The following is an 18612-nucleotide window of genomic DNA, read 5'->3' on the forward strand; positions in this document are numbered from 1 at the left end:
GTCACTGCATCTCAGCTGCCAGGGCTCTGTGCCTGTCATGGAGGCACTTGATTGTGTCCTCTCAAATATGTGAGCCTGGGGTCATGGCCCCCTCTACATCCCCCACACGATTCCTACTGTACAATCATGCAACAAACTCCTGCTCCCCATAGGTAAGATCAGCAAACATAACCAGGTATGTGCAAATTTTGTACTTACTGCTATACAGAAGTGGCTTCCTTTTGGGAGTTTAGTGTTGGCTCCTGCTCAAAACATGCACTTGGACAAAATAGTGGTAGGCATACAGAAGGTGCCAGGTTCAATCCCTGGCATCTCTGGGGAAGGGCTGGGATAGACTCCTGCCTGAAATCCTGGAGAAACCCTGCCAGTTAATGTAGACAGTACAGAGTGAGATGACTCAGCATGACACAGCATGAAGCAGCTTCCTAAGTTCCTCCACTGTGAAATAATTCTAAACTTGGTTTTAGCACATCACATCCCGTCAATGTTCCACCCTTACCGGGGTTGTGCTGCTGCCTCCGTAGAAGGTGACCTCTTCCCAAGTAGCAACAAAAATGGACACAGCGTTGAACGATGGCAGGTTCTTGAAATACTTCCGGATATCTTTGGAGACCTTCTTGAGGAGATCAGGATCCGTGCTCTCCCGGTAATAGACTTCCCCTCGGATGCCGTTGTGGACGTCTGCCCAGAAAGGAGCGATAAAAGCCCGCCCATCAGCCAGGGGGAAAGACTCTGGCGTGAACTGGCTGACCAGCACATTAAAGGAAACGACGCCATTGTTGTTGACCTGTGAGGGAAAGCGGAATGGTTTGATTTAAGCCAGTGGAAGGCTTGGCAGCGAGAGGCAGAAATGTCAGCTTAAAATTATGCTTGCGTAGGTTGAGTCGGTGGCAGAGGCTGGGCTATGCAATTATGGGTTGTAAATAGGGCTATATTTCTAGGCTCCCCTGTGGCCTACATCTCACCCTGAGGCTGGGATAGAACTGAGGTTCAAAAACCCAAAGAGAAATGAAACCCAGAGGTGACCCCCCACCCCCACCCCTGGATATTTCCATACTCTGCATTCTCATCATGACCACCTTTTCACAGAATACTCACCAAAGCAGACTGGTCTAAAGAGATTTGTGGGAATTATCTTCTGGGGAAGTCGTATGCTTCCAATGTATGATGCGTAGTCAGCCCTATCCTGCACATCTCCTGCAGTCTTCTGCTCCCTTAGATGCTTGTTTCCCATGGGGAAACAACCAGACCAGGGCCGTCTTAAGCATATGTGGCACCAGGATGCAAAGATCTGCCTGGCTCCCCCCCCCCAGGTTGCCCAGAGTTGTTGACCTTTTTTTAGGTGGGGACCCCAAAATTGTTGACCTTTGTTTAGGGCAGGCCAATGAGGCGGGCACAGCAGAGCTGACCTGGCCTGCTGCCTCAGCATCAACAGAGGAACGGCAGCAGAGCAAGGCCGGAGCCGGGCGCCTGGGGTGGGGGGTGGACAAGCAGAGCCCAGCACAACAACAATTGAGCCTGAGGCGGTGGCAGCTGAGCAGTGTGCACTGGGCAGGCCTCTCAACGGCCCACCAATCCCAGGAGTTGGCCGGCTGCCTCAGCGCATGGGCTCTACTCTGCTCGGCAGTGGCTGTCGGCTCTTCCCAATCCCTGGACTCCAAATCTCAGCCCTGGACTCTCGGCCTGGAGCTCCTGAGAGCCCTGCGCCAGGGTGCCCCACACCCTAGCACCTTTGGGTAAGATGGCCCTGAACCAGACATTTACCTCTGCCCACATCACTTTCTCAAGTGGTAGCTTCCATCAAGAGCTTCACCGCACAATTCTGCTTCACTGTTGGAGCCTCCTTGGGACTACACTACATCTAACTAAAGGTTGAGGATTTCTAGAAAACTAGAGAGATGGGGAGCCAGAAGGAACCAGACGGTGGAAAAGGTCCTCTGTCTGAGACCTCAGAGAGTTTCTTGCTGGTCAGAGTACAGAATCCTGGGTTGGACTGGCCAGTGGTCTGACTCAGCGTAAGACAGCTGAGGTCTCTTTCTGCACATTTTGCCCATGTATTTGCTCACCCCTTGATCTTGCACTAAAGAGGTAATTTTTATTAGTCTTTTCAAGCACCACCATGAGAGATCAAGTCAGCCGAACAGCTCGTCTGGTAAACAAACAAACAAAACAAATAAAGATGCAAAAAATAAAAATTTTAAAAAATCCCTGAAGCTGGAACGAAGTAAATAATCTTCATTTTCCTGCAGCTGCTCCCTCCATACGCTTGTTGCGTGTCATGCAACAGGAATAATGTCCGACGTGTCAAGGCCCTCGCGTCTCTCTGGTGTTTAATCACCTGCAGAAGGCAATTTATTGCCTTTTATATCCCTGCCCCACGAACATTAGCCCATTAAATATACCTCTGACTTTCTTAATCATAAAACCTATCAGTTCATGAAATCTAAGAACTTGTCAGGAGGGATCCCATAAATCTTCCTCTGGCCTGAAATGCTGGAGGGAAGCTGTGTTTAAAATGCAGACGTTAATGGCGGGGAAAATGAATAATAGGGTCCGGCGGCTTCCGCAGCCCCAGCCCTGTACTTACAAAAATGGTTCGATATGGGACTCCGAAGAAGATGAATGGGAAGGACAGCTTGATCTCCGGGGAGCTGCCGTCATCCACTTTGGGCGTTTTGGTGTCGTTGGGCCAGAACGGATACAAAATTGCCATGGCCTGAGCTGTAATTGGGACATATGTTCTATTATTCAAATGCCAGCCCCACTGCGTTGCAGTCACCATTGGCACACAGTCAGAACCATCTCATCTCCCTCACCCGAAAGCCCCTTTAATATTTAAAACAAGCAAGCAAAATGAGTACCCGTCCACTAAGATGCACCTCCATCTGCGGTGAGTCATAGCTGGAAATTTAGAATGACACACACATTCACTATACTCAGGCAAGATATAAGGACCAGCAAAAGTGAAACCTGTGGACCTTAGAGCAGACACATGCAAATTCAGACCCCCTCAAATGTCCCTATTTTCCAGGGAGAGTCCCACATTTACAGAAGCCGTCCAGGTTTCTGATTTGGTTCCAGAATGTCCTGCTTTTACATAGGACGTCCCTATTTTCATCAGAGAAATGTTGGAGAGTGTGGAGTTATGCGACCCCTGAGCCAAGGAGATAAGTAACTATACATCCTTTAGAAGACACCTGAAGGCAGCCCTGTATAGGGAAGTTTTTTAATGTTTAATGCTTTATTATGTTTTTATATATATTGGAAGCTGCCCAGAATGGCTGGGGCATTCCAGTCAGATAATAAAATTGTTGTTGTTGTTGTTGTTATTAAATTGGACGTCCCTATTTTCATCAGAGAAATGTTGGAGGGTATGAGATATGTCCTTAATGTCAGTCATGACAATTGATTTCAGTGGGTCTACTCTGAGTAGGCAGGACAAGATTGGATATAACCCCTAAAGTTTGTCTGATCTGCGAAGTTATTTTTCCACATTGATTTAAGCTGAGCTGAGTGCCAAACCTCCAGTTGCTCATACAGTGGTACCTCGGGTTAAGAACTTAATTCGTTCCGGAGGTCCGTTCTTAACCTGAAACTGTTCTTAACCTGAGGTACCACTTTAGCTAATGGGGCCTCCTGCTGCCGCCGCGTGATTTCTGTTCTCATCCTGAAGCAAAGTTCTTAACCCGAGGTACTATTTCTGGGTTAGAGGAGTCTGTAACCTGAAGCATCTGTAACCTGAGGTACCACTATAAGGCCCAAGCCTGAACACAGATACAAGTTTGCAGATGTTCCCAGAGAAACCACTTGCTAAAATGGCCTTACTGGCAAAGGTGAAATGGCAAAAGCTCTATCCTGAAACATTCCCATGATGGGCAGAAACCCCTGCTCACACAACATCAACTGAATTGTATCTGCTTGGCTGAGGTTTCTTTCCCTGATGTTTTTACATGAGGGGATAATGCCGTCTCGGCTAGAAAAGAACTTTGCTGCCCTCGTTATAGTCAATGAATGCTCAGCCGAGCCTCTAAAGGCAAAACAATTCACCCTCTGTTTAAGACTCTTTGCTGCAGTCCTATGTTAAGTTTCATATGGGCGCCTACCAGGGCCGCGTGGAGACCTTTAGAGGCCCTAAGCACAGAGAAGGTGATGGATCTCCCAGGTGCAATTCAAAGTAAGAACAATAGTTAACCGTATAAAATAAAAAAATTAAAATAACAATGAAGCATAGATTAATTATAGCACACGACAGGACCTGATGTCCCCCTGGTTTAAGTGGGGATAAGTAATTGAAAAGAGAATGTAAGACAGGGGGACAGTGTGGAGTGTAAAGAAATCTAACAAAGTTCTGATTTTCCCCATGGTGACTGCTCAATACTTTTCTTTTTTAAAAAATAAAAAAATCACATTTTTAAAATATAAAAAAATCACATTTTGTGTGTGTGCACTCTTTCATTGAAGGTGCTTTAAGCATGTGCTTAAATGGAGATTAATGGAGATATATCTGCAGAAACTGAAGAACTGGCCAATGAAATATGAACTTTTTAAAAGGAGTGGAATGATTTTGGACAGTATCTGGTGTATAATATTTTTGTCACACACCTGCTGGATTGTTCTAACCTACACAGAATGGAAGGAGTAAAAATGTTGTTGCTTTTTTATTATTATTGTTATTGGTGTTCTTGTTGGGAGCCACCCAGAGTGGCTGGGGAAACCCAGCCAGATGGGCGGGGTATAAATAAATTATTATTATTATTATTATTATTATTATTAGCCTAGAATGGCCTATTGAGTCATCCAGCACTGGCACCTTCCCACTGCATCTTCCTGGATTTTGAGAAAAGGAGAGTCTCTTTGGCCGTCCTCCTGCTCTTTGGCCCTCCAGCAGCACTTGTCTTAACAATTCGATCAGAACACCTAAAGGCCAAAACTAGGGATGGAAGGATCTGCCTTCTATCTGCCTTCTTGGATTTCACTTTCTCATTTTTCCAGCCTTAAATTCAGTTCTCCACATTTTGCAGCCATTTACTGATTTTCTTTCTTTTTTAAAAAAATACCTCTTGAAAATTCATTGGTTTTAGTACGCATTTTTCCTAATAATCACATTTTTATATGCACTTTTGACTTATTTTGCAAGCAATCTTCCCTGCCGTAATGCATTTTTGTATATTGTTTTCACTAATGTTTACATTTTTATGCACGCTTCCCCCCAGTGTATGCATCTTTGTAAACATGGTTCAGTTGGAGAACTGTCTCACAAAATTCAGAGCAGTGCGAATGTCAAAGGCTTAGCTGTGTTTCAGTGGACATATTGCTTTGGAAAGTGCAGATTTGATGGGTTTGCATGCTGAATCCAATCTCTCCACCATCCCTGGCCACAACCTCAGGGCCCTTCACCCTTTTCTGAATCACGTTACGCATTCCCACCTCTGCTTTCAGCCACGGCGAGGTCTTCACGCAATGACATTTCTCCTAATTTGCTAAATGCCGTAATGGCAGGTAGAGTCGCTAGGTCCTGACCCAGATTCAGGGTTTGGACTTCCTTCTCACAATTTCTGAAAGACTTGAGTTCTTTGCACACAATGAGGTGTGTACTGGGAATGCATGCATGTAGTGTATGTATGTGTGTGTGAAAGAGAGAGAGAGAGAAGAGGGGATCACCAGGACTGTATCCGGTGGCCCCATTCCTGCCACAGCACTGGTTGGTAACTAGGCCCGTGGCTTGAATCTAAAGGTGCCACCCTGATAGAAAAGCATTTTCTGCCCACAGAAAAAGCTCTTTTGGATGCTGTGTGAGAAATTAATGAGTCCGAATCTTGCACAAGTTATTGAGCAAGGCCCTTGTATTGCCATCTAAAGGGGAGCAGCAACAAATATTGCAGTGTGGTGTTTCTGTTCCAGCATCCAGCCGGTCATTCCCTCTTCCAATATATTTCATCCTACACCCTCTCCTCATCTACAACTCCCCATTTCTCTTCTCTTCCCCAACAGATACTCAGTGTTCTGTGGGCTCTGAGCATGCTGTTTAGGGGCCGGACAGGCTGCCTAATTGGGTATTTTTCCAATAAGAAAACTACAGTGGTACCTCGGGTTACATATGCTTCAGGTTACATACGCTACAAGTTACAGACTCCACTAACCCAGAAATATTACCTCGGGTTAAGAACTTTGCTTCAGGATGAGAACAGAAATTGTGCTCCGGTGGCGCGGCAGCAGCGGGAGACCCCATTAGCTAAAGTGGTGCTTCAGATTAAGAACAGTTTCAGGTTCAGAACGGACCTCCAGAACGAATTAAGTATGTAACCAGAGGTACCACCGTATAGAGATAACCAGCCTTTGTTGAAGCCTTTAGCATGCATTGGGCCAGTGAATCTGGTTAGAGAATGGCCTTTACTTTTTGCACATCGAGATATTCTGGTAGGGAAGAAAATAATATTGTTGTTTATTGCAGGAAAGATGCTGAACTTGGACAGAAATGTTTCCAGTTCTAGTCCCACTAACTAGTCTAGAGAGGAACAAGGCAGCCATGCTTGCTCCCTTTGTTTTCAGAGGATAGTATGAAGATGACCTCTCATCCAGAGGTCTGAGAGAGAGAAGTGTGAGGAGAAGGAGGAGGAAGTTGTAAACAGGATGCAACCTGAGACGTATCAGGCCAAACAAGAAAGAGATAAGAGAAGTAAGCTGATAGGTTAAAGGTACAGGGATAGTCTGGGAATGTGGAAGGGCCTCGCACTATCTGCCTTAACCCCATGTAAAGCCCTCTTCGGCAAGCTGAGTTGCACCCAAACTTCCAACAAAAGCCCTTCGGCTTGGCACCACGACAGGCATGAAGGATCTGTTTGAGAAACATTTGTGAAAGAGGGCAACTGTCCTGGCTCTGGAGATCAGTTACAAGGACTTGAGATCGCTGAAATAAATAAATGGCCCAGGCGCAGCAGGATGCAGGCTCCACCCTCTGCCGTGATGAGGGAAATCCCTGGTCCCCCTGGAGCTTCCCCTCACATTCTTCAGGCGAATACGGTCTCTCAATCCCATCAGCATCAGAGGGACAGCTGGTGGTGACACGAGGGAGAGCCTTTTCTGCGGCTGCCCCCAGATTGTGGAATTCCCTCTCAAGAGCGGTTGGACAGGCTCCCTCCTTGTTGCCTTTCCTCTGGTAGGCTCAGACCTCCCTGTTCTGGCAGGCCAGACAATATTGACCACTGGGAGCTGGTATTTGGGGCAATCGGTATTTGAATTGCTGGTGCTAAAAGCGTTTTATTGTATTTTAACTAGGGTCTTCTTCAGCTACGCTTTTAAAATTACTTTGTGTTTTATCATGATGCTTTAAAATTTTTGTGAGTCGGCTTGAATCCCATCTTGGGAGAAAGGTGGGATATCCATGCATTAAATAAATAAGGCCCTTGCGGGAAATGTATTGTGAGTTTTTTTCATATTCGTGTCCAGGCAAACTGTGGATGAAGGGACTGTAAACTTCCATAGGGTAGCGCCTTGCCAAATTTCTAACAACTTGGAATTAAGGTGCTTGCATATGCTTAAAAAATAATTGAGAGGATCTACAGGAGAGAAAGAATTGATAGACTCTACAGGGCCTAAAAAAACCTGGCCAATTACCAGTGCAATGTAAGTATTAGAATAGGGGGTGGGGGGGACCTCCTACCCAGGACCTCCAGGTGAGTCTATCTGGCCCTGGGGAATCTCACCAAGAAATGGCCCTTCCTTGTGTGTTTTAGCCTGGCTGGAATGTGTCCTTGAACCCTCGTCATGCCTACCGCTTCCTTGGATACTTGATAGAGTGAGGTGGTGCAGGGTATGTAGAAACTAACCTACCATGCAAATGCAATAATTGCATTTCTCCTCCTCCCACTTTACTTCTGGGTGCACCCAACACTGGCATGTGGCCCCCAGTCTGTAGAACCAAATGGTGAAAATGACCTGGAAGGCCTGTAAAGGTCAACTTGGTAGCCCACATAACCCGGGGACTATGCCATTCACTGCAATATGTTCATCCGCTTGCTTTGAGAGATGCTAATTGGCTGGCTTTGATGCTATGCTTATCTGCTGACTTGGGATGCTTGGCTATTGGCCTTGGGAGGGGAGCTACCCATAAGGCTTGGATGCCTGCCACCTAGGCCTTCATTGGTCAGGTGGACCGACGGAAATTTCTGGCCAAACTGACAAATGATGTTTTCTGTATAAGCAACGCTTAACATGCTAGCCTCTCGTGGACAGTCATGGCAAACGTTTGCTGTTTGAGGGGTTGCCCCGAGTGTGTAAAGGCAGGAAGGTCTCTGGCACTGCATTGTAAGTTTTCACTTTTCTACAATAAAGCATGAGAATTGACCTCTCTGGCATTTTTGACCCCTGCACCAAACCACTTGCACAAGCTCTCCTTTGGGTCTGTGGATGAGGATATCCAGAAAGCTGCCCAGAATGGAATGTGGCTCCCTGGCTAAAAATGGTTCCCCATCCCTGGATTAGGGAGTGTTAGACCAGACCTGGGGATACCAGGGTTCAAATGGCCACTTAACTAGGAAGCTCACACAGGGTGCTATGAGGCTAAACCAGGCATAGGCAAACTCAGCCCTCCAGATGTTTTGGGACTACAACTCCCATCATCCCTGACCACTGCTCCTGTTAGCAAGGGATGGTGGGCGTTGTAGTCCCAAAACATCTGGAGGGCCAAGTTTGCCTATGCCTGGGAAAGACTAAGAGGGGAGGAATGTTGGCAGTGAGATGCAACTCAGCCCACACTGGAGGCTAATGTGTCTGCACACAAAATAGCAGAAAGAGTTGGAGGGGCACACTTCAGACTTCCTAGACTGCCCTTTAACCTTTGTTGCCCTTCCTTCAGGCTAGACTGATACTCTTATGGTTGCTGACCTCATTTCCTACTTTCCTCTTCTTCACTTCTCAACTTGTGAGGCCCCTTTGTGTATTTGTTGCTGAGATGCAAGAGCAGGTGCAACTCATGGGATTCTCTCATCTTAACTTTGTTAGAACTAGGATATTTCCCACCAAGCATGTATTTCCTGCAATAAATGCAGCTTCCTCGTCTTCCTAAACCCAGAGTCTCAGTGAAATATCAAGGGTAAAGTGTGTTCCTGCAACAGTGATTTAGTTTTAAGTTCAATTTCTGCTGATGCATTTGAACTCCAAACGCCACCAAGAACCACATGTGACATGCCGAACACCCTGGAGGAATCCCCACAAAAGCAATTAAATAAATTAATAATCAGTTCATCCTCTAATCTAATCCCCTTAATACCACCCCAAAGCTATTGTACAACCTCAGCAGAGATGCTCCTTAGCAGAAATTGCTTGCTGCTTCTGTTTGCTCACTGCCATGCCACACTAAGCTATCATGCACAGGAATGGGAGTGGGTGGAGAAATTAAATTGCATTTAAAGGTGAATCTACCCAATTCACACTTTCTGAAATTGCATGAACTTAACACAGTCATCCTTTGAAAACTGCACTTCTCCAAATCTTGCAATGCATTTTCTGAAACCCAGTAATGTGTACCAAAATTTAAAAAGGAAAATAAGCATAGGGTAGGGTCCAGTGTGAACTGAAATGCACATATTCCTGAAAGCAACATGGAAAATGCATTATATCGGGGAACATTGCTTTGCAAAAATGTGTATATTAGGAGAAATTTGCACTAAAATGCTGGTGAATTCCAGGGAAAGAAAAATCCACAAGCTGAGGTGGAAATGCAGAGAACCCAAGAAAAACCGAAATTGACATATTTGCCCATTCAAAAACACTACCAATTTCTTGCACACAACGCAAAACACACATATCTTATTCATCTTTGCAAGTGACAGAGGACTTGAAAGATATTGCTATGAGACATTCTCTGTCTCTGGAATTCTTTTAAAAAAAGAAAAAGAAAACTGTTCTAAATGCTAACATGTAAAGATAAGTTGCCATAAAACAGAGAGACTGGCAGGCAGCACAGCCAATCAGATAATCAACATGTTTTTGCATATGGATACGGACGATGTTAATGTCTCTGGCAAGCATTCCTTTGCCAGAGAGACAGTGAGCGAGCAAAATCATTTCACAGCTGTTATGTAATAGCTGAACAATTACAGCTTGGGTCACAGCTGTGAAATGTAGGGGTTGTTGTTCTTTCTTTTTTCCAAGAGTGGAACTGAGCCCAACTTTTCCTTTTAACAGCTGCTTTAAGAATCAGCAACGAGCTGCATCTTTGCAGGTGCAGCCTCTTCAAACATCCCCAAAGGTTTACCTGGTCCCATTATGTGGAAAAGCGCTACAACCATTTCCCTTTATCGGGAACAAGTTCTACAGGGTAGATCAAAGCGGGGAGCGATGTGCAGCTTTCCACCGGGATCCGAAACTAGTCTGAATAATGGTTTCTGATATCAGTCCTTAAACACACTCACCTATCTAGGGGAAGGGACAGGCTATTTATTACAACACCATTTCCCTCCCATTTGCAAAAAAAATAAAATAAAAAATCCATACAGAAACAAGCAAACAAATACAGAAACAATAAAACCGCCAACCTAACAGAAGCTACACTTCATCAAACACAAAATCCCCTCTGTGAATCTCAAAAAACCCCTCTGAAACAGAATTAGATTCACCCAAAGCCTAAAAACTAAACCAGAATGGGAGAGATGAGCCTTCTTGGAGAGGTAGGCCCATAAACCCAGTGCCACCACAGAGAAGACTCTGCCCCATGTCATCACTTCCCTGTTTCTCTAAGGGAATGGGGAAAGGGGAACATGGGGCAAGACTTCCTTAGATGACCTGCCTGTGCAATTAGTTGCATACGGGAGGCGACAATGGGAGTGCTCAGGTAAGCTGACTGTATAAGGCAGGAGATGACTGCCTCTCTCTGCTGGTACAGAAGCGAAAGCAGGTGCTATGTGGGTCCCACAAAATAGGGTGCCTTTTGCATCCACCGTGGCAGCGTGGCAGTTGCTTCCACATGGTGTGATTCCACACGGCTGTGGGACGCAGGTGAGTTGCAGAATCACAGGCATTACTCACTTTCCCTTCCGGCTGGTGACAATCAGACTCACCCAAGTGACCCTGCTTATCTGGTACTTTAACTCACACCAGTTCTCCAGTGGGATGGGAAGCTGCTGCCGTGGACATCTGTGGGGTGGGATGCTAAGGTCAGGGCACCAGATATGGCGTCCCAAGGATGCACTTTCTTGGAAATCAGTCCAGCTGCAGCCCGCGAGATGTACTTACTCTGCTTTCAAAACTGAAAAGCCATTAGCTATACATGCCTGGTTCTTATGCAGCGTATCTTTGACGGGAGCGGTTTGCTAATTACCGGGGAAGTATCAGTATCCGGCCGCTGACGAGCCGAAATACTAACCTTGCTGTCGAATAATTATGAAGGCAAAAGCCACCCAGCTTCTAAAGAACGACGGGTAATTCATCCTAGAGGAAGAGGAAGGAGAAAAAGTGCAGCAAATCAGTCGCCCATCCAGAACCAGGTCCCATATGTAAATCCCACCGTAAAGCGTATGTCAAGATCGCCTCAGCATCGCTTGACGGGACCAGACGGCTTGAAATTTGGGAAACCAGTCACTTCATCCGTGCCCACAAACACAAAACCTCTTAATTAGGTCGCGGTTAACGACACCGCTCTTGTTTGAAAAGGGGAACAAAGGGTTTGTTTGGCTCATTTTGTCGGGGCAAACTCAGGGAACAATGCTGGAGGGGGCAAGTTTGCTAGAAAGTGCTACCAGTGTCAGCTTTAAGAGGTCTGAATATGAAAATAGCTCGGAGAGGAACACTCATTCCCCTAATAACCCCAAACGATTCCTCAATGATCTCCACGCTACAAAGCTTTTGGCTGAACAGATTCTTATTGTATACCAAAACGAGAGCCAATTATCTACCGTGGAGTGCTCTCCTCGCTGGAAGACTTTCAACGCTGCTTTAACTAATCCTTCCTTCTTCTTCGTCTTCTTCTTCTTCTTCTTCCCTTTCTGTATCAGCTGGTGAGGCAAAGAACACTTCACATTTCTTGACTGGTAGGATGTGAGGACAAACATTGACATAGCTGCCCATCTTTTGCGTTAACACAGATATCAGTTTTGCAAAGGGTTCGGCGGGGGGGGGGGGGCGTGTGCGGAGACGAGATAAAAACGAAGCTCCATAAATAATACAGAAATCCTACGTGGGTATTTTAATTCCTTTCGTGCCCTGAGGAATTTGTTATACATTATTAATCCGGTACAAAATCGCTCTCAATGTAAAGTGCTCAGAGTTTCATTACCTTTGCATTTTTATTAAATCAGGGCCAGATTTTTGCATTTCTGCCCAGGAATCTGTTGCAGAAGAGAGAAACATGGACTGCCACTATGGACCAGGTGAAAGGCTCTTGTATTAATTTGCAAGGCCCTTAATGACTTGGGTTCAAGGTACCTCAAGGACTGCTTGATCTCCTTATCCCTGCCCGGTCACTGAGGTCATCGGGAAAGTCACTGCTTTTTCGAGGCAAAAAAGTTGCTGGACCGAATGTTCCTCAGAAGACCCACTGAGGAGCCCAAAGAGGATCTCTTTGGACAGGGGGGTATTCTCATGAGCCAGAGGCTTGCTGAGGCTGCTCAGTTGAGGCAAGTTGGGGGTCCTCCTGTGCCTCAGCTGAGCAGCTTAACAAGCCCCCAACCCACCTCTCCAGCTCATGTGAGCCAGAGCAATGTGAGGGCTTGCTCAGTTGAGGAATGGGACATCCTCTGCAGGCTCCTGAAAGGGTCTCTTCACAAGCTGGAGGTGCAGCAGAGCTTTGTTGAGGCTGGTCAGAGCTCTCCCCCCACTTCTGGGACCCAGCTGAGAGGTGCCGGAATGCTGTTCCAGCCCATTCTGGCTGGGGAAAAAAGCCCTGCTGCTAGTGGTCCCCATGGCTCAGATGCATGGCTTAGATCAGCGGTTCTCGACCTGTGGGTCCCCAGATGTTGTTGGACTACAACTCCCATCATCCCTGAGCTCTGGTCTTGCTAGCTAGGGGTGATGGGAGTTGTAGTTCAACAACATCTGGGGACCCACAGGTTGAGGAAGGGTGGCTTAGATCCACCAGAAGCTGCGATGCATTCAGTAGTGTGGACCCAATTTTGTGGTACTACCATCCAGTTGAGGTCATTCAGGCCCCTTCTCTCTGCCGAACTTCTGATGCTTAGTAAATACTTTTTTTCTAGCAGGCATTTTAACAGAAGCCTGCTTTTACAGTTTTAACTGATTATCGCCTTTTCTGTATTGTGTTTCTTGTACAGCACTTAAGAGACGACTGCCATTAAGCGGGATCTCACTCATGTAGATAAATAATAATGCAGAACTCACATGGCTGTCTTCAACAAAGTTCAACTCAGAGTAGAACCCACTGAAATGAATGAACCTGTTTGCTGTGCCCATTAACTTCAATGGGTCTACTCTGGGTAGGTCCATCACTGCAGACAACCCACAATGCCTCCTGCATTTAGTTCAATAGGGGGGAGCAGCCCCAGGACACCCACAGAGTTGACCCTCCTTTGAAGGGAGCTGTGTGGGGCTCTGAATATGGGGCAAAGCAGTGGCATAAAGGGGGTTTACAGATTATTAATATTATTAAAATCTACAATTGTGCCCAAGTCAGTCTGGAGCACTGAATGTCAGCACAAGTTGTACAAATATCCCATGGATAAACTCAGCTGGTAGAGCATGGAGACTCTTAATCTCAGGGTCATGCCCACACTGCTCAAAAGATTAATGCATTGCAGGGAGCTGGACTAGATGACACTCATGTTCCCTTCCAACTCTATAATTCTTTGATTCTATGAACCCAGAATGGTTACATACACATGTATATGCTAGGAGATGACAATGGGACTAGTATAGGATTCGATATTATCTTCAGAAACCTGAGCAAAACCCAGCAAAATACAGTAGCAACGACAGCTGCAGTCATACGCACATACCGGGTTGTAGCCAACTGAATCCATACTCAGAGTAGACTAAGGTTACCAGACGTCCCCATTTCCTGGGGACGGTCCCTGGATTTACAAATCAGTTCCCTGACAAAATCCATCTATTTAGTAGGAAGTTGAAAAGTGTCCCCGGATTCACTGGAAAAAAAATCTGGTAACCTTAGAGTAGACCCACTGAAATCAATGAACTTTCATTGGATCCACTCTGAGCATGGATTCAGTTGGATACAACCTGCCACCTCCAAGTCCTGCTGTACATGAGCAGAACTTACTTCTAAAACAAGCATTGGGTCAGGCTGTATCATGAGCCATTGAAAGCAATGGAGCAGGACTTCAAGAGGATGAATTTCAATCAGTTGATTTCAATGGGACTTTGCTACAAATAGCTTTCCCACCATTTCCCCAATCTGTTGTTATTATTATTTCTTAAATTTGTTTACCACCCTATTCTCACAGGTCTCAGGGCGGTTTGCAGCCTTGAGGGGGCAGGAAGAGGATGGGGTCCCATGCATCCATGGTTATCATAACTAACTTTTACTGGAGTCAGATGTCGCCTTTCTTCTGCAGTGTAAAGCTATCATTAATCAGAGTTGCTTAAATTCTTTAACTAAAGGCTTGTAAATGTACCTGTGTCTAACATTCTCTCTCATACACACACACACACACACACACACACACACAGACAGACAGACACACACACGTACAGATTCATTTTCCTAAATCGCAGGAGTGACAGAGATTATAATTATAAAACTGTACAATGTAAAAGAGAGATATATGTAATGACATACTAACATTCTATGTAAGTTTAATGTGTGCATGATAGGTATAGGATAAAGATATCAAGATGAAATTTCAGCATTTATCTATATATATAACCAGGAATTGACATTGATATAGCAAATGTGACATGTTCTATCAAATAAATCCAGAGTTCCCGGAATACTGAACATATTTCTGGATTGTTACAGGGGTAGAATTAATTTCAGCTCCTCAAACCTTTTGCTGGGCTCCTAAATGGCAGACAAAGAGAAGTGCAACTCTGCCTATTTTACAAGACATCACTGAAATGCTGTCATAAAAGCAGGCTTGCAAGGGACAGACTCAGAGGAAGTTAAGATTTAAAAAACATATACATGGAAAAGAAATCACCAACCTGGTTTGTGGCGAAGAAAATTTAAATCTGAAATAGAAAACCAAAAACTTGGAAAAACCTGGGGGAAAGAAATTATGTCAAGGGCACATGCCCAAATTCCCCTTTGCTAATTATGGTTGATGGCTGATGCCCCCCAAAAGTCCTTTTGGTCTTTCTATTGAAAATCAACACAAAGCAGCTTTTCTCCCTTTATGGAGCAGTGACGAGTTCCAATTCAGGACAAAATCCACTTTCCCATTCTAAGGGTTATTGACAAGTTGGCTAATCAAAAAACGCAGATCAAAAACGTGGGCCGTGTAAGTCAGGAGCAGCCTCTCGCTCTTGTTCTTTCTGAAAAGTTAAACCTTCCAGTGGATCCAAGAGGGAAATGTCAAAGCTACAAGGAACCAGGTATGTGGCTGTTTTGACCAGAATCACTTTTCACTTACAAGGGGGGAGAAAAAAAAACTACAAAAGGGGGAGGAAAAGGCACCCCTTCCTTCTTTGTGCTCCTGACGGAGGGTCTATATAGTATTACAAAATTAGCATTAAACAGCATAGGAATTAAGCACACACACACACACACACACACACACACACACACACACACACGAAGTGAGGGCTGTTGGCTTCCAAGATAATTGTACTCTGGTTTATTTTACATTCAAACAGATGTCCAGAAACCAGTTGAGGTTTTCCAGTCTGCCAAATCCATGCTCCACCTTTCAGCCTGGCAAACCTGTTGCAAAAAGGCTAAGGGAGGGGGGTTGTTTCAGGAAAGAACCTGGCTATAGAGTTGCCACTTTATAAGGGAACAAACCAGCACTGCCTGTTCCAACAGCTTGTTCTGCAGCGTTTCATGGCTTGGCGATTTAGCACAAGTGCTCAGTAATATCTGTAGGGATTCAGTGGTTGTTAAGGGCAGAGTGACAATTGGTTGAGAAGCTGGTGACCTCTTATCTATCCATTTCCCCCTATCCTAGCACTTTGTCCATAGCAAGATGTGTTGGAATTAGGGGTGCCAACTTGAACGAAAATTTTTTTTTGGGGGGGAAGTCCTAGGTAAGCCCCGCCCTGCATAATTGGTTCTGTACCATTTATTCACCAGCACACCCCCAACTGCAGTGCAGATTAAGTCAACTCCCCAGTCTAGTTAGTGGCTCAAAGACATGTGAACTGAAATTAAGAGAATGGAATTTGGATGTCCAGTGTCCCAAGATAATCCACACAGGATCCCAAAGCAAAAATGGAGGCACGAATCTGTTCTGCAAGACACACCAACGGAGACACTGCAACACTGCCGACGTGTTTCAGTCCAAATTACATGTGCATTAATCCATCCTGTTCCCATTAGGACACTAGCTTTGGCACTTTTTATCAGTTAGAATATGTCTTAATTGGTAAAATGGTCACACCTGTCATTTCCGGTTATTTTGAAGAGTTGCCAAATGATGATATAATGTAATTTGGGAAGCAGTGCTTGCAGAGAGACTGATGCAGAAGTTTCAGGTGGATGGAGGGCAAAAACATAGAGAATTTCATGGCAGACTGATGGCCATTTATTCAACATTAGAACGAAGACTCTGTAGGACAAGTAGTACCTGTCTAAAATATACCGCTGTGCTCATTTCTTTCCTTAATACTGGTTTCAACAACCTTCAGACACTCTCCACTTCAGTGGTCAAAGGAACCTGACGGTTATCATTCTGACTTGACTTATGTCTTCAAGTTTGGAAAGTCAGGATATTTGGTTCAATTCTATTCCATATGCAATAATTATAATAATGAAGAGATGTCGTTGGGCACCAAGGAAGGAGGCATCATGTCTTCTCAGAATGTATTATAGAATTAGGTCTAGTTACTTGCCCTAGCGAGGTTGATAGTTGGAAGAGTTGTGTGAGGAAGGTGGAGTGATCAGTGTCAGCTAGGATTCAATCCAAGGCTGCCTTTCCCTTCTGCCTGCAGAAATTAAAGAGACCTGCCCCAACATTTTGCTTACTGAACAAAACCAATGCCATCTCTTCTACAAAGGACATGTGACAAAGTCTTCAGTCTTCAGGCCATGAGTCTTCCATGACACTTCTGGTAACTAAATCTCAGGTAGCCTAGCATGAGCTCTCTGAAGCTCAGGGGTTTCAAATCCCTGCATTCCTTTCGGAAGTGATTGCCAATGCCACACACCCTGCGTGCCCGGGTTACAGTTTTGTGGATTGGCACAGCTGCAACCACTGCGGCAGTTATCAAATGAGATATACACTGGGCCATTGCAACTGGAGTGATGCAGGTGGTCTTTGTTACGATGGAAGGAACTGGATCTTCTGGAACCAAGAAGCTTGAAATAGCTCGCTTTTCCGTGTGACCAAGGCACAAGATGTTAGTTGGATAAGTTATTTAGTGGTGCACTCAATATACCATTAGCACTGCCAGCTCCATGGGTGGCTTTGCGGCATGACACTTTAGTGGTGGGGCACTCGTCCTTGCTGCTGTTACTCCTTGCCACCGTTGAATGCTCACATGCCTGAGAGGGATAGGCAACTGAGTTAATATATTGCGGCAACAGCTGCTCCTCACTGTTCCTGTTTAAGCCGCTTAATCCAAACCAGAGAGAAAGAGCAGCCACAGCCGAAGTCAGGAAGCTCTTGCCATGCCAACCTCCAAAGGTGATCCTGCAGGCTGAAATAACTTCTATCCCGGGTGCTCCACTCTTGCTCAGCCCCATCTCCTCCTGTATTTAAACTAGATGGCCAGAATTGCTACATCAACTGTGTGATCCTGTACGTGTCTACTGAGTTTGACCGGACTTGGTCCCCAGTGAGTGGGTACAGGATAGCAACTCAAGGATCTATGGCAAGTCTATATGGCAGCATTAGCAAACAATGCCTGATTTAATTAGCATGCAGTCTGATGGACCAGCAGATGTTGTAGCAACTTCTTGAAAAACCATTACTAGTTTTAAAATGATATATGTTATATAATTGACCTGTGTTTTTCCCCACACCCCTAGCTACAGTTATAAATCTGATGTGGCTTCTGCTTTTTAGGGATATGCATCATTTATACCCAGGGGGTCATGAGCAGCCTGCACACCAGTGGCACATGTATTGTAGAGTTCAGCAATCTAAGAATGTCAGTGCTGAGAAGTTCCAAACCACCATGGTTGGGCGTTTTGCAGCATGAAAATGGTAGGTGCTATCTAGGGAGATTTAGGACCACCAAACTTCTTTTGAAACCAGCACTATATAGACAGTTATGTGCCTAAAGGTTAAATCAGCAAATATTTGCTTATGGGTCAACATTATATGAACTTTGTTACAAGTTCCTCCAACTTCCCCACTTCACTTTTTCGGCATTCTTGTCTCACTGAAGATGAAAAAGCCAGAGAAGATGCAATATTTTCAGCAGTCTGGGCTTCTGTGCTCAGTTCACAACCTTTTAATTCACTTCTTTAACTTTAAAAAAAATTCTTAGCCCAATTTCTATCATGCGGACAAAAAAATAAATAAATCCCATATACTTCCCCCC

General features: G+C 45.1%; 1 protein-coding gene across 1 annotated transcript in view; it reads right to left on the minus strand.

The window, feature by feature from the left end:
* TECTA (tectorin alpha) overlaps window positions 1–11467 on the minus strand; it is an 89339-nt gene extending 77872 nt beyond the window's left edge. The window contains exons 1-3 of the mRNA XM_053367793.1: window positions 11363–11467; window positions 2588–2721; window positions 500–787 (exon numbers count right to left, since the gene is read on the minus strand). Of these exons, the coding sequence (XP_053223768.1) occupies window positions 500–787; window positions 2588–2721; window positions 11363–11426 (486 nt within the window). The 5' untranslated portion in view covers window positions 11427–11467. The remainder of the gene's footprint in view (window positions 1–499; window positions 788–2587; window positions 2722–11362) is intronic.
* Between the last annotated feature and the right edge of the window lie 7145 nt (window positions 11468–18612).

Source organism: Podarcis raffonei, chromosome 15, assembly GCF_027172205.1.
Source record: "Podarcis raffonei isolate rPodRaf1 chromosome 15, rPodRaf1.pri, whole genome shotgun sequence".
Lineage (NCBI taxonomy): Eukaryota > Metazoa > Chordata > Lepidosauria > Squamata > Lacertidae > Podarcis > Podarcis raffonei.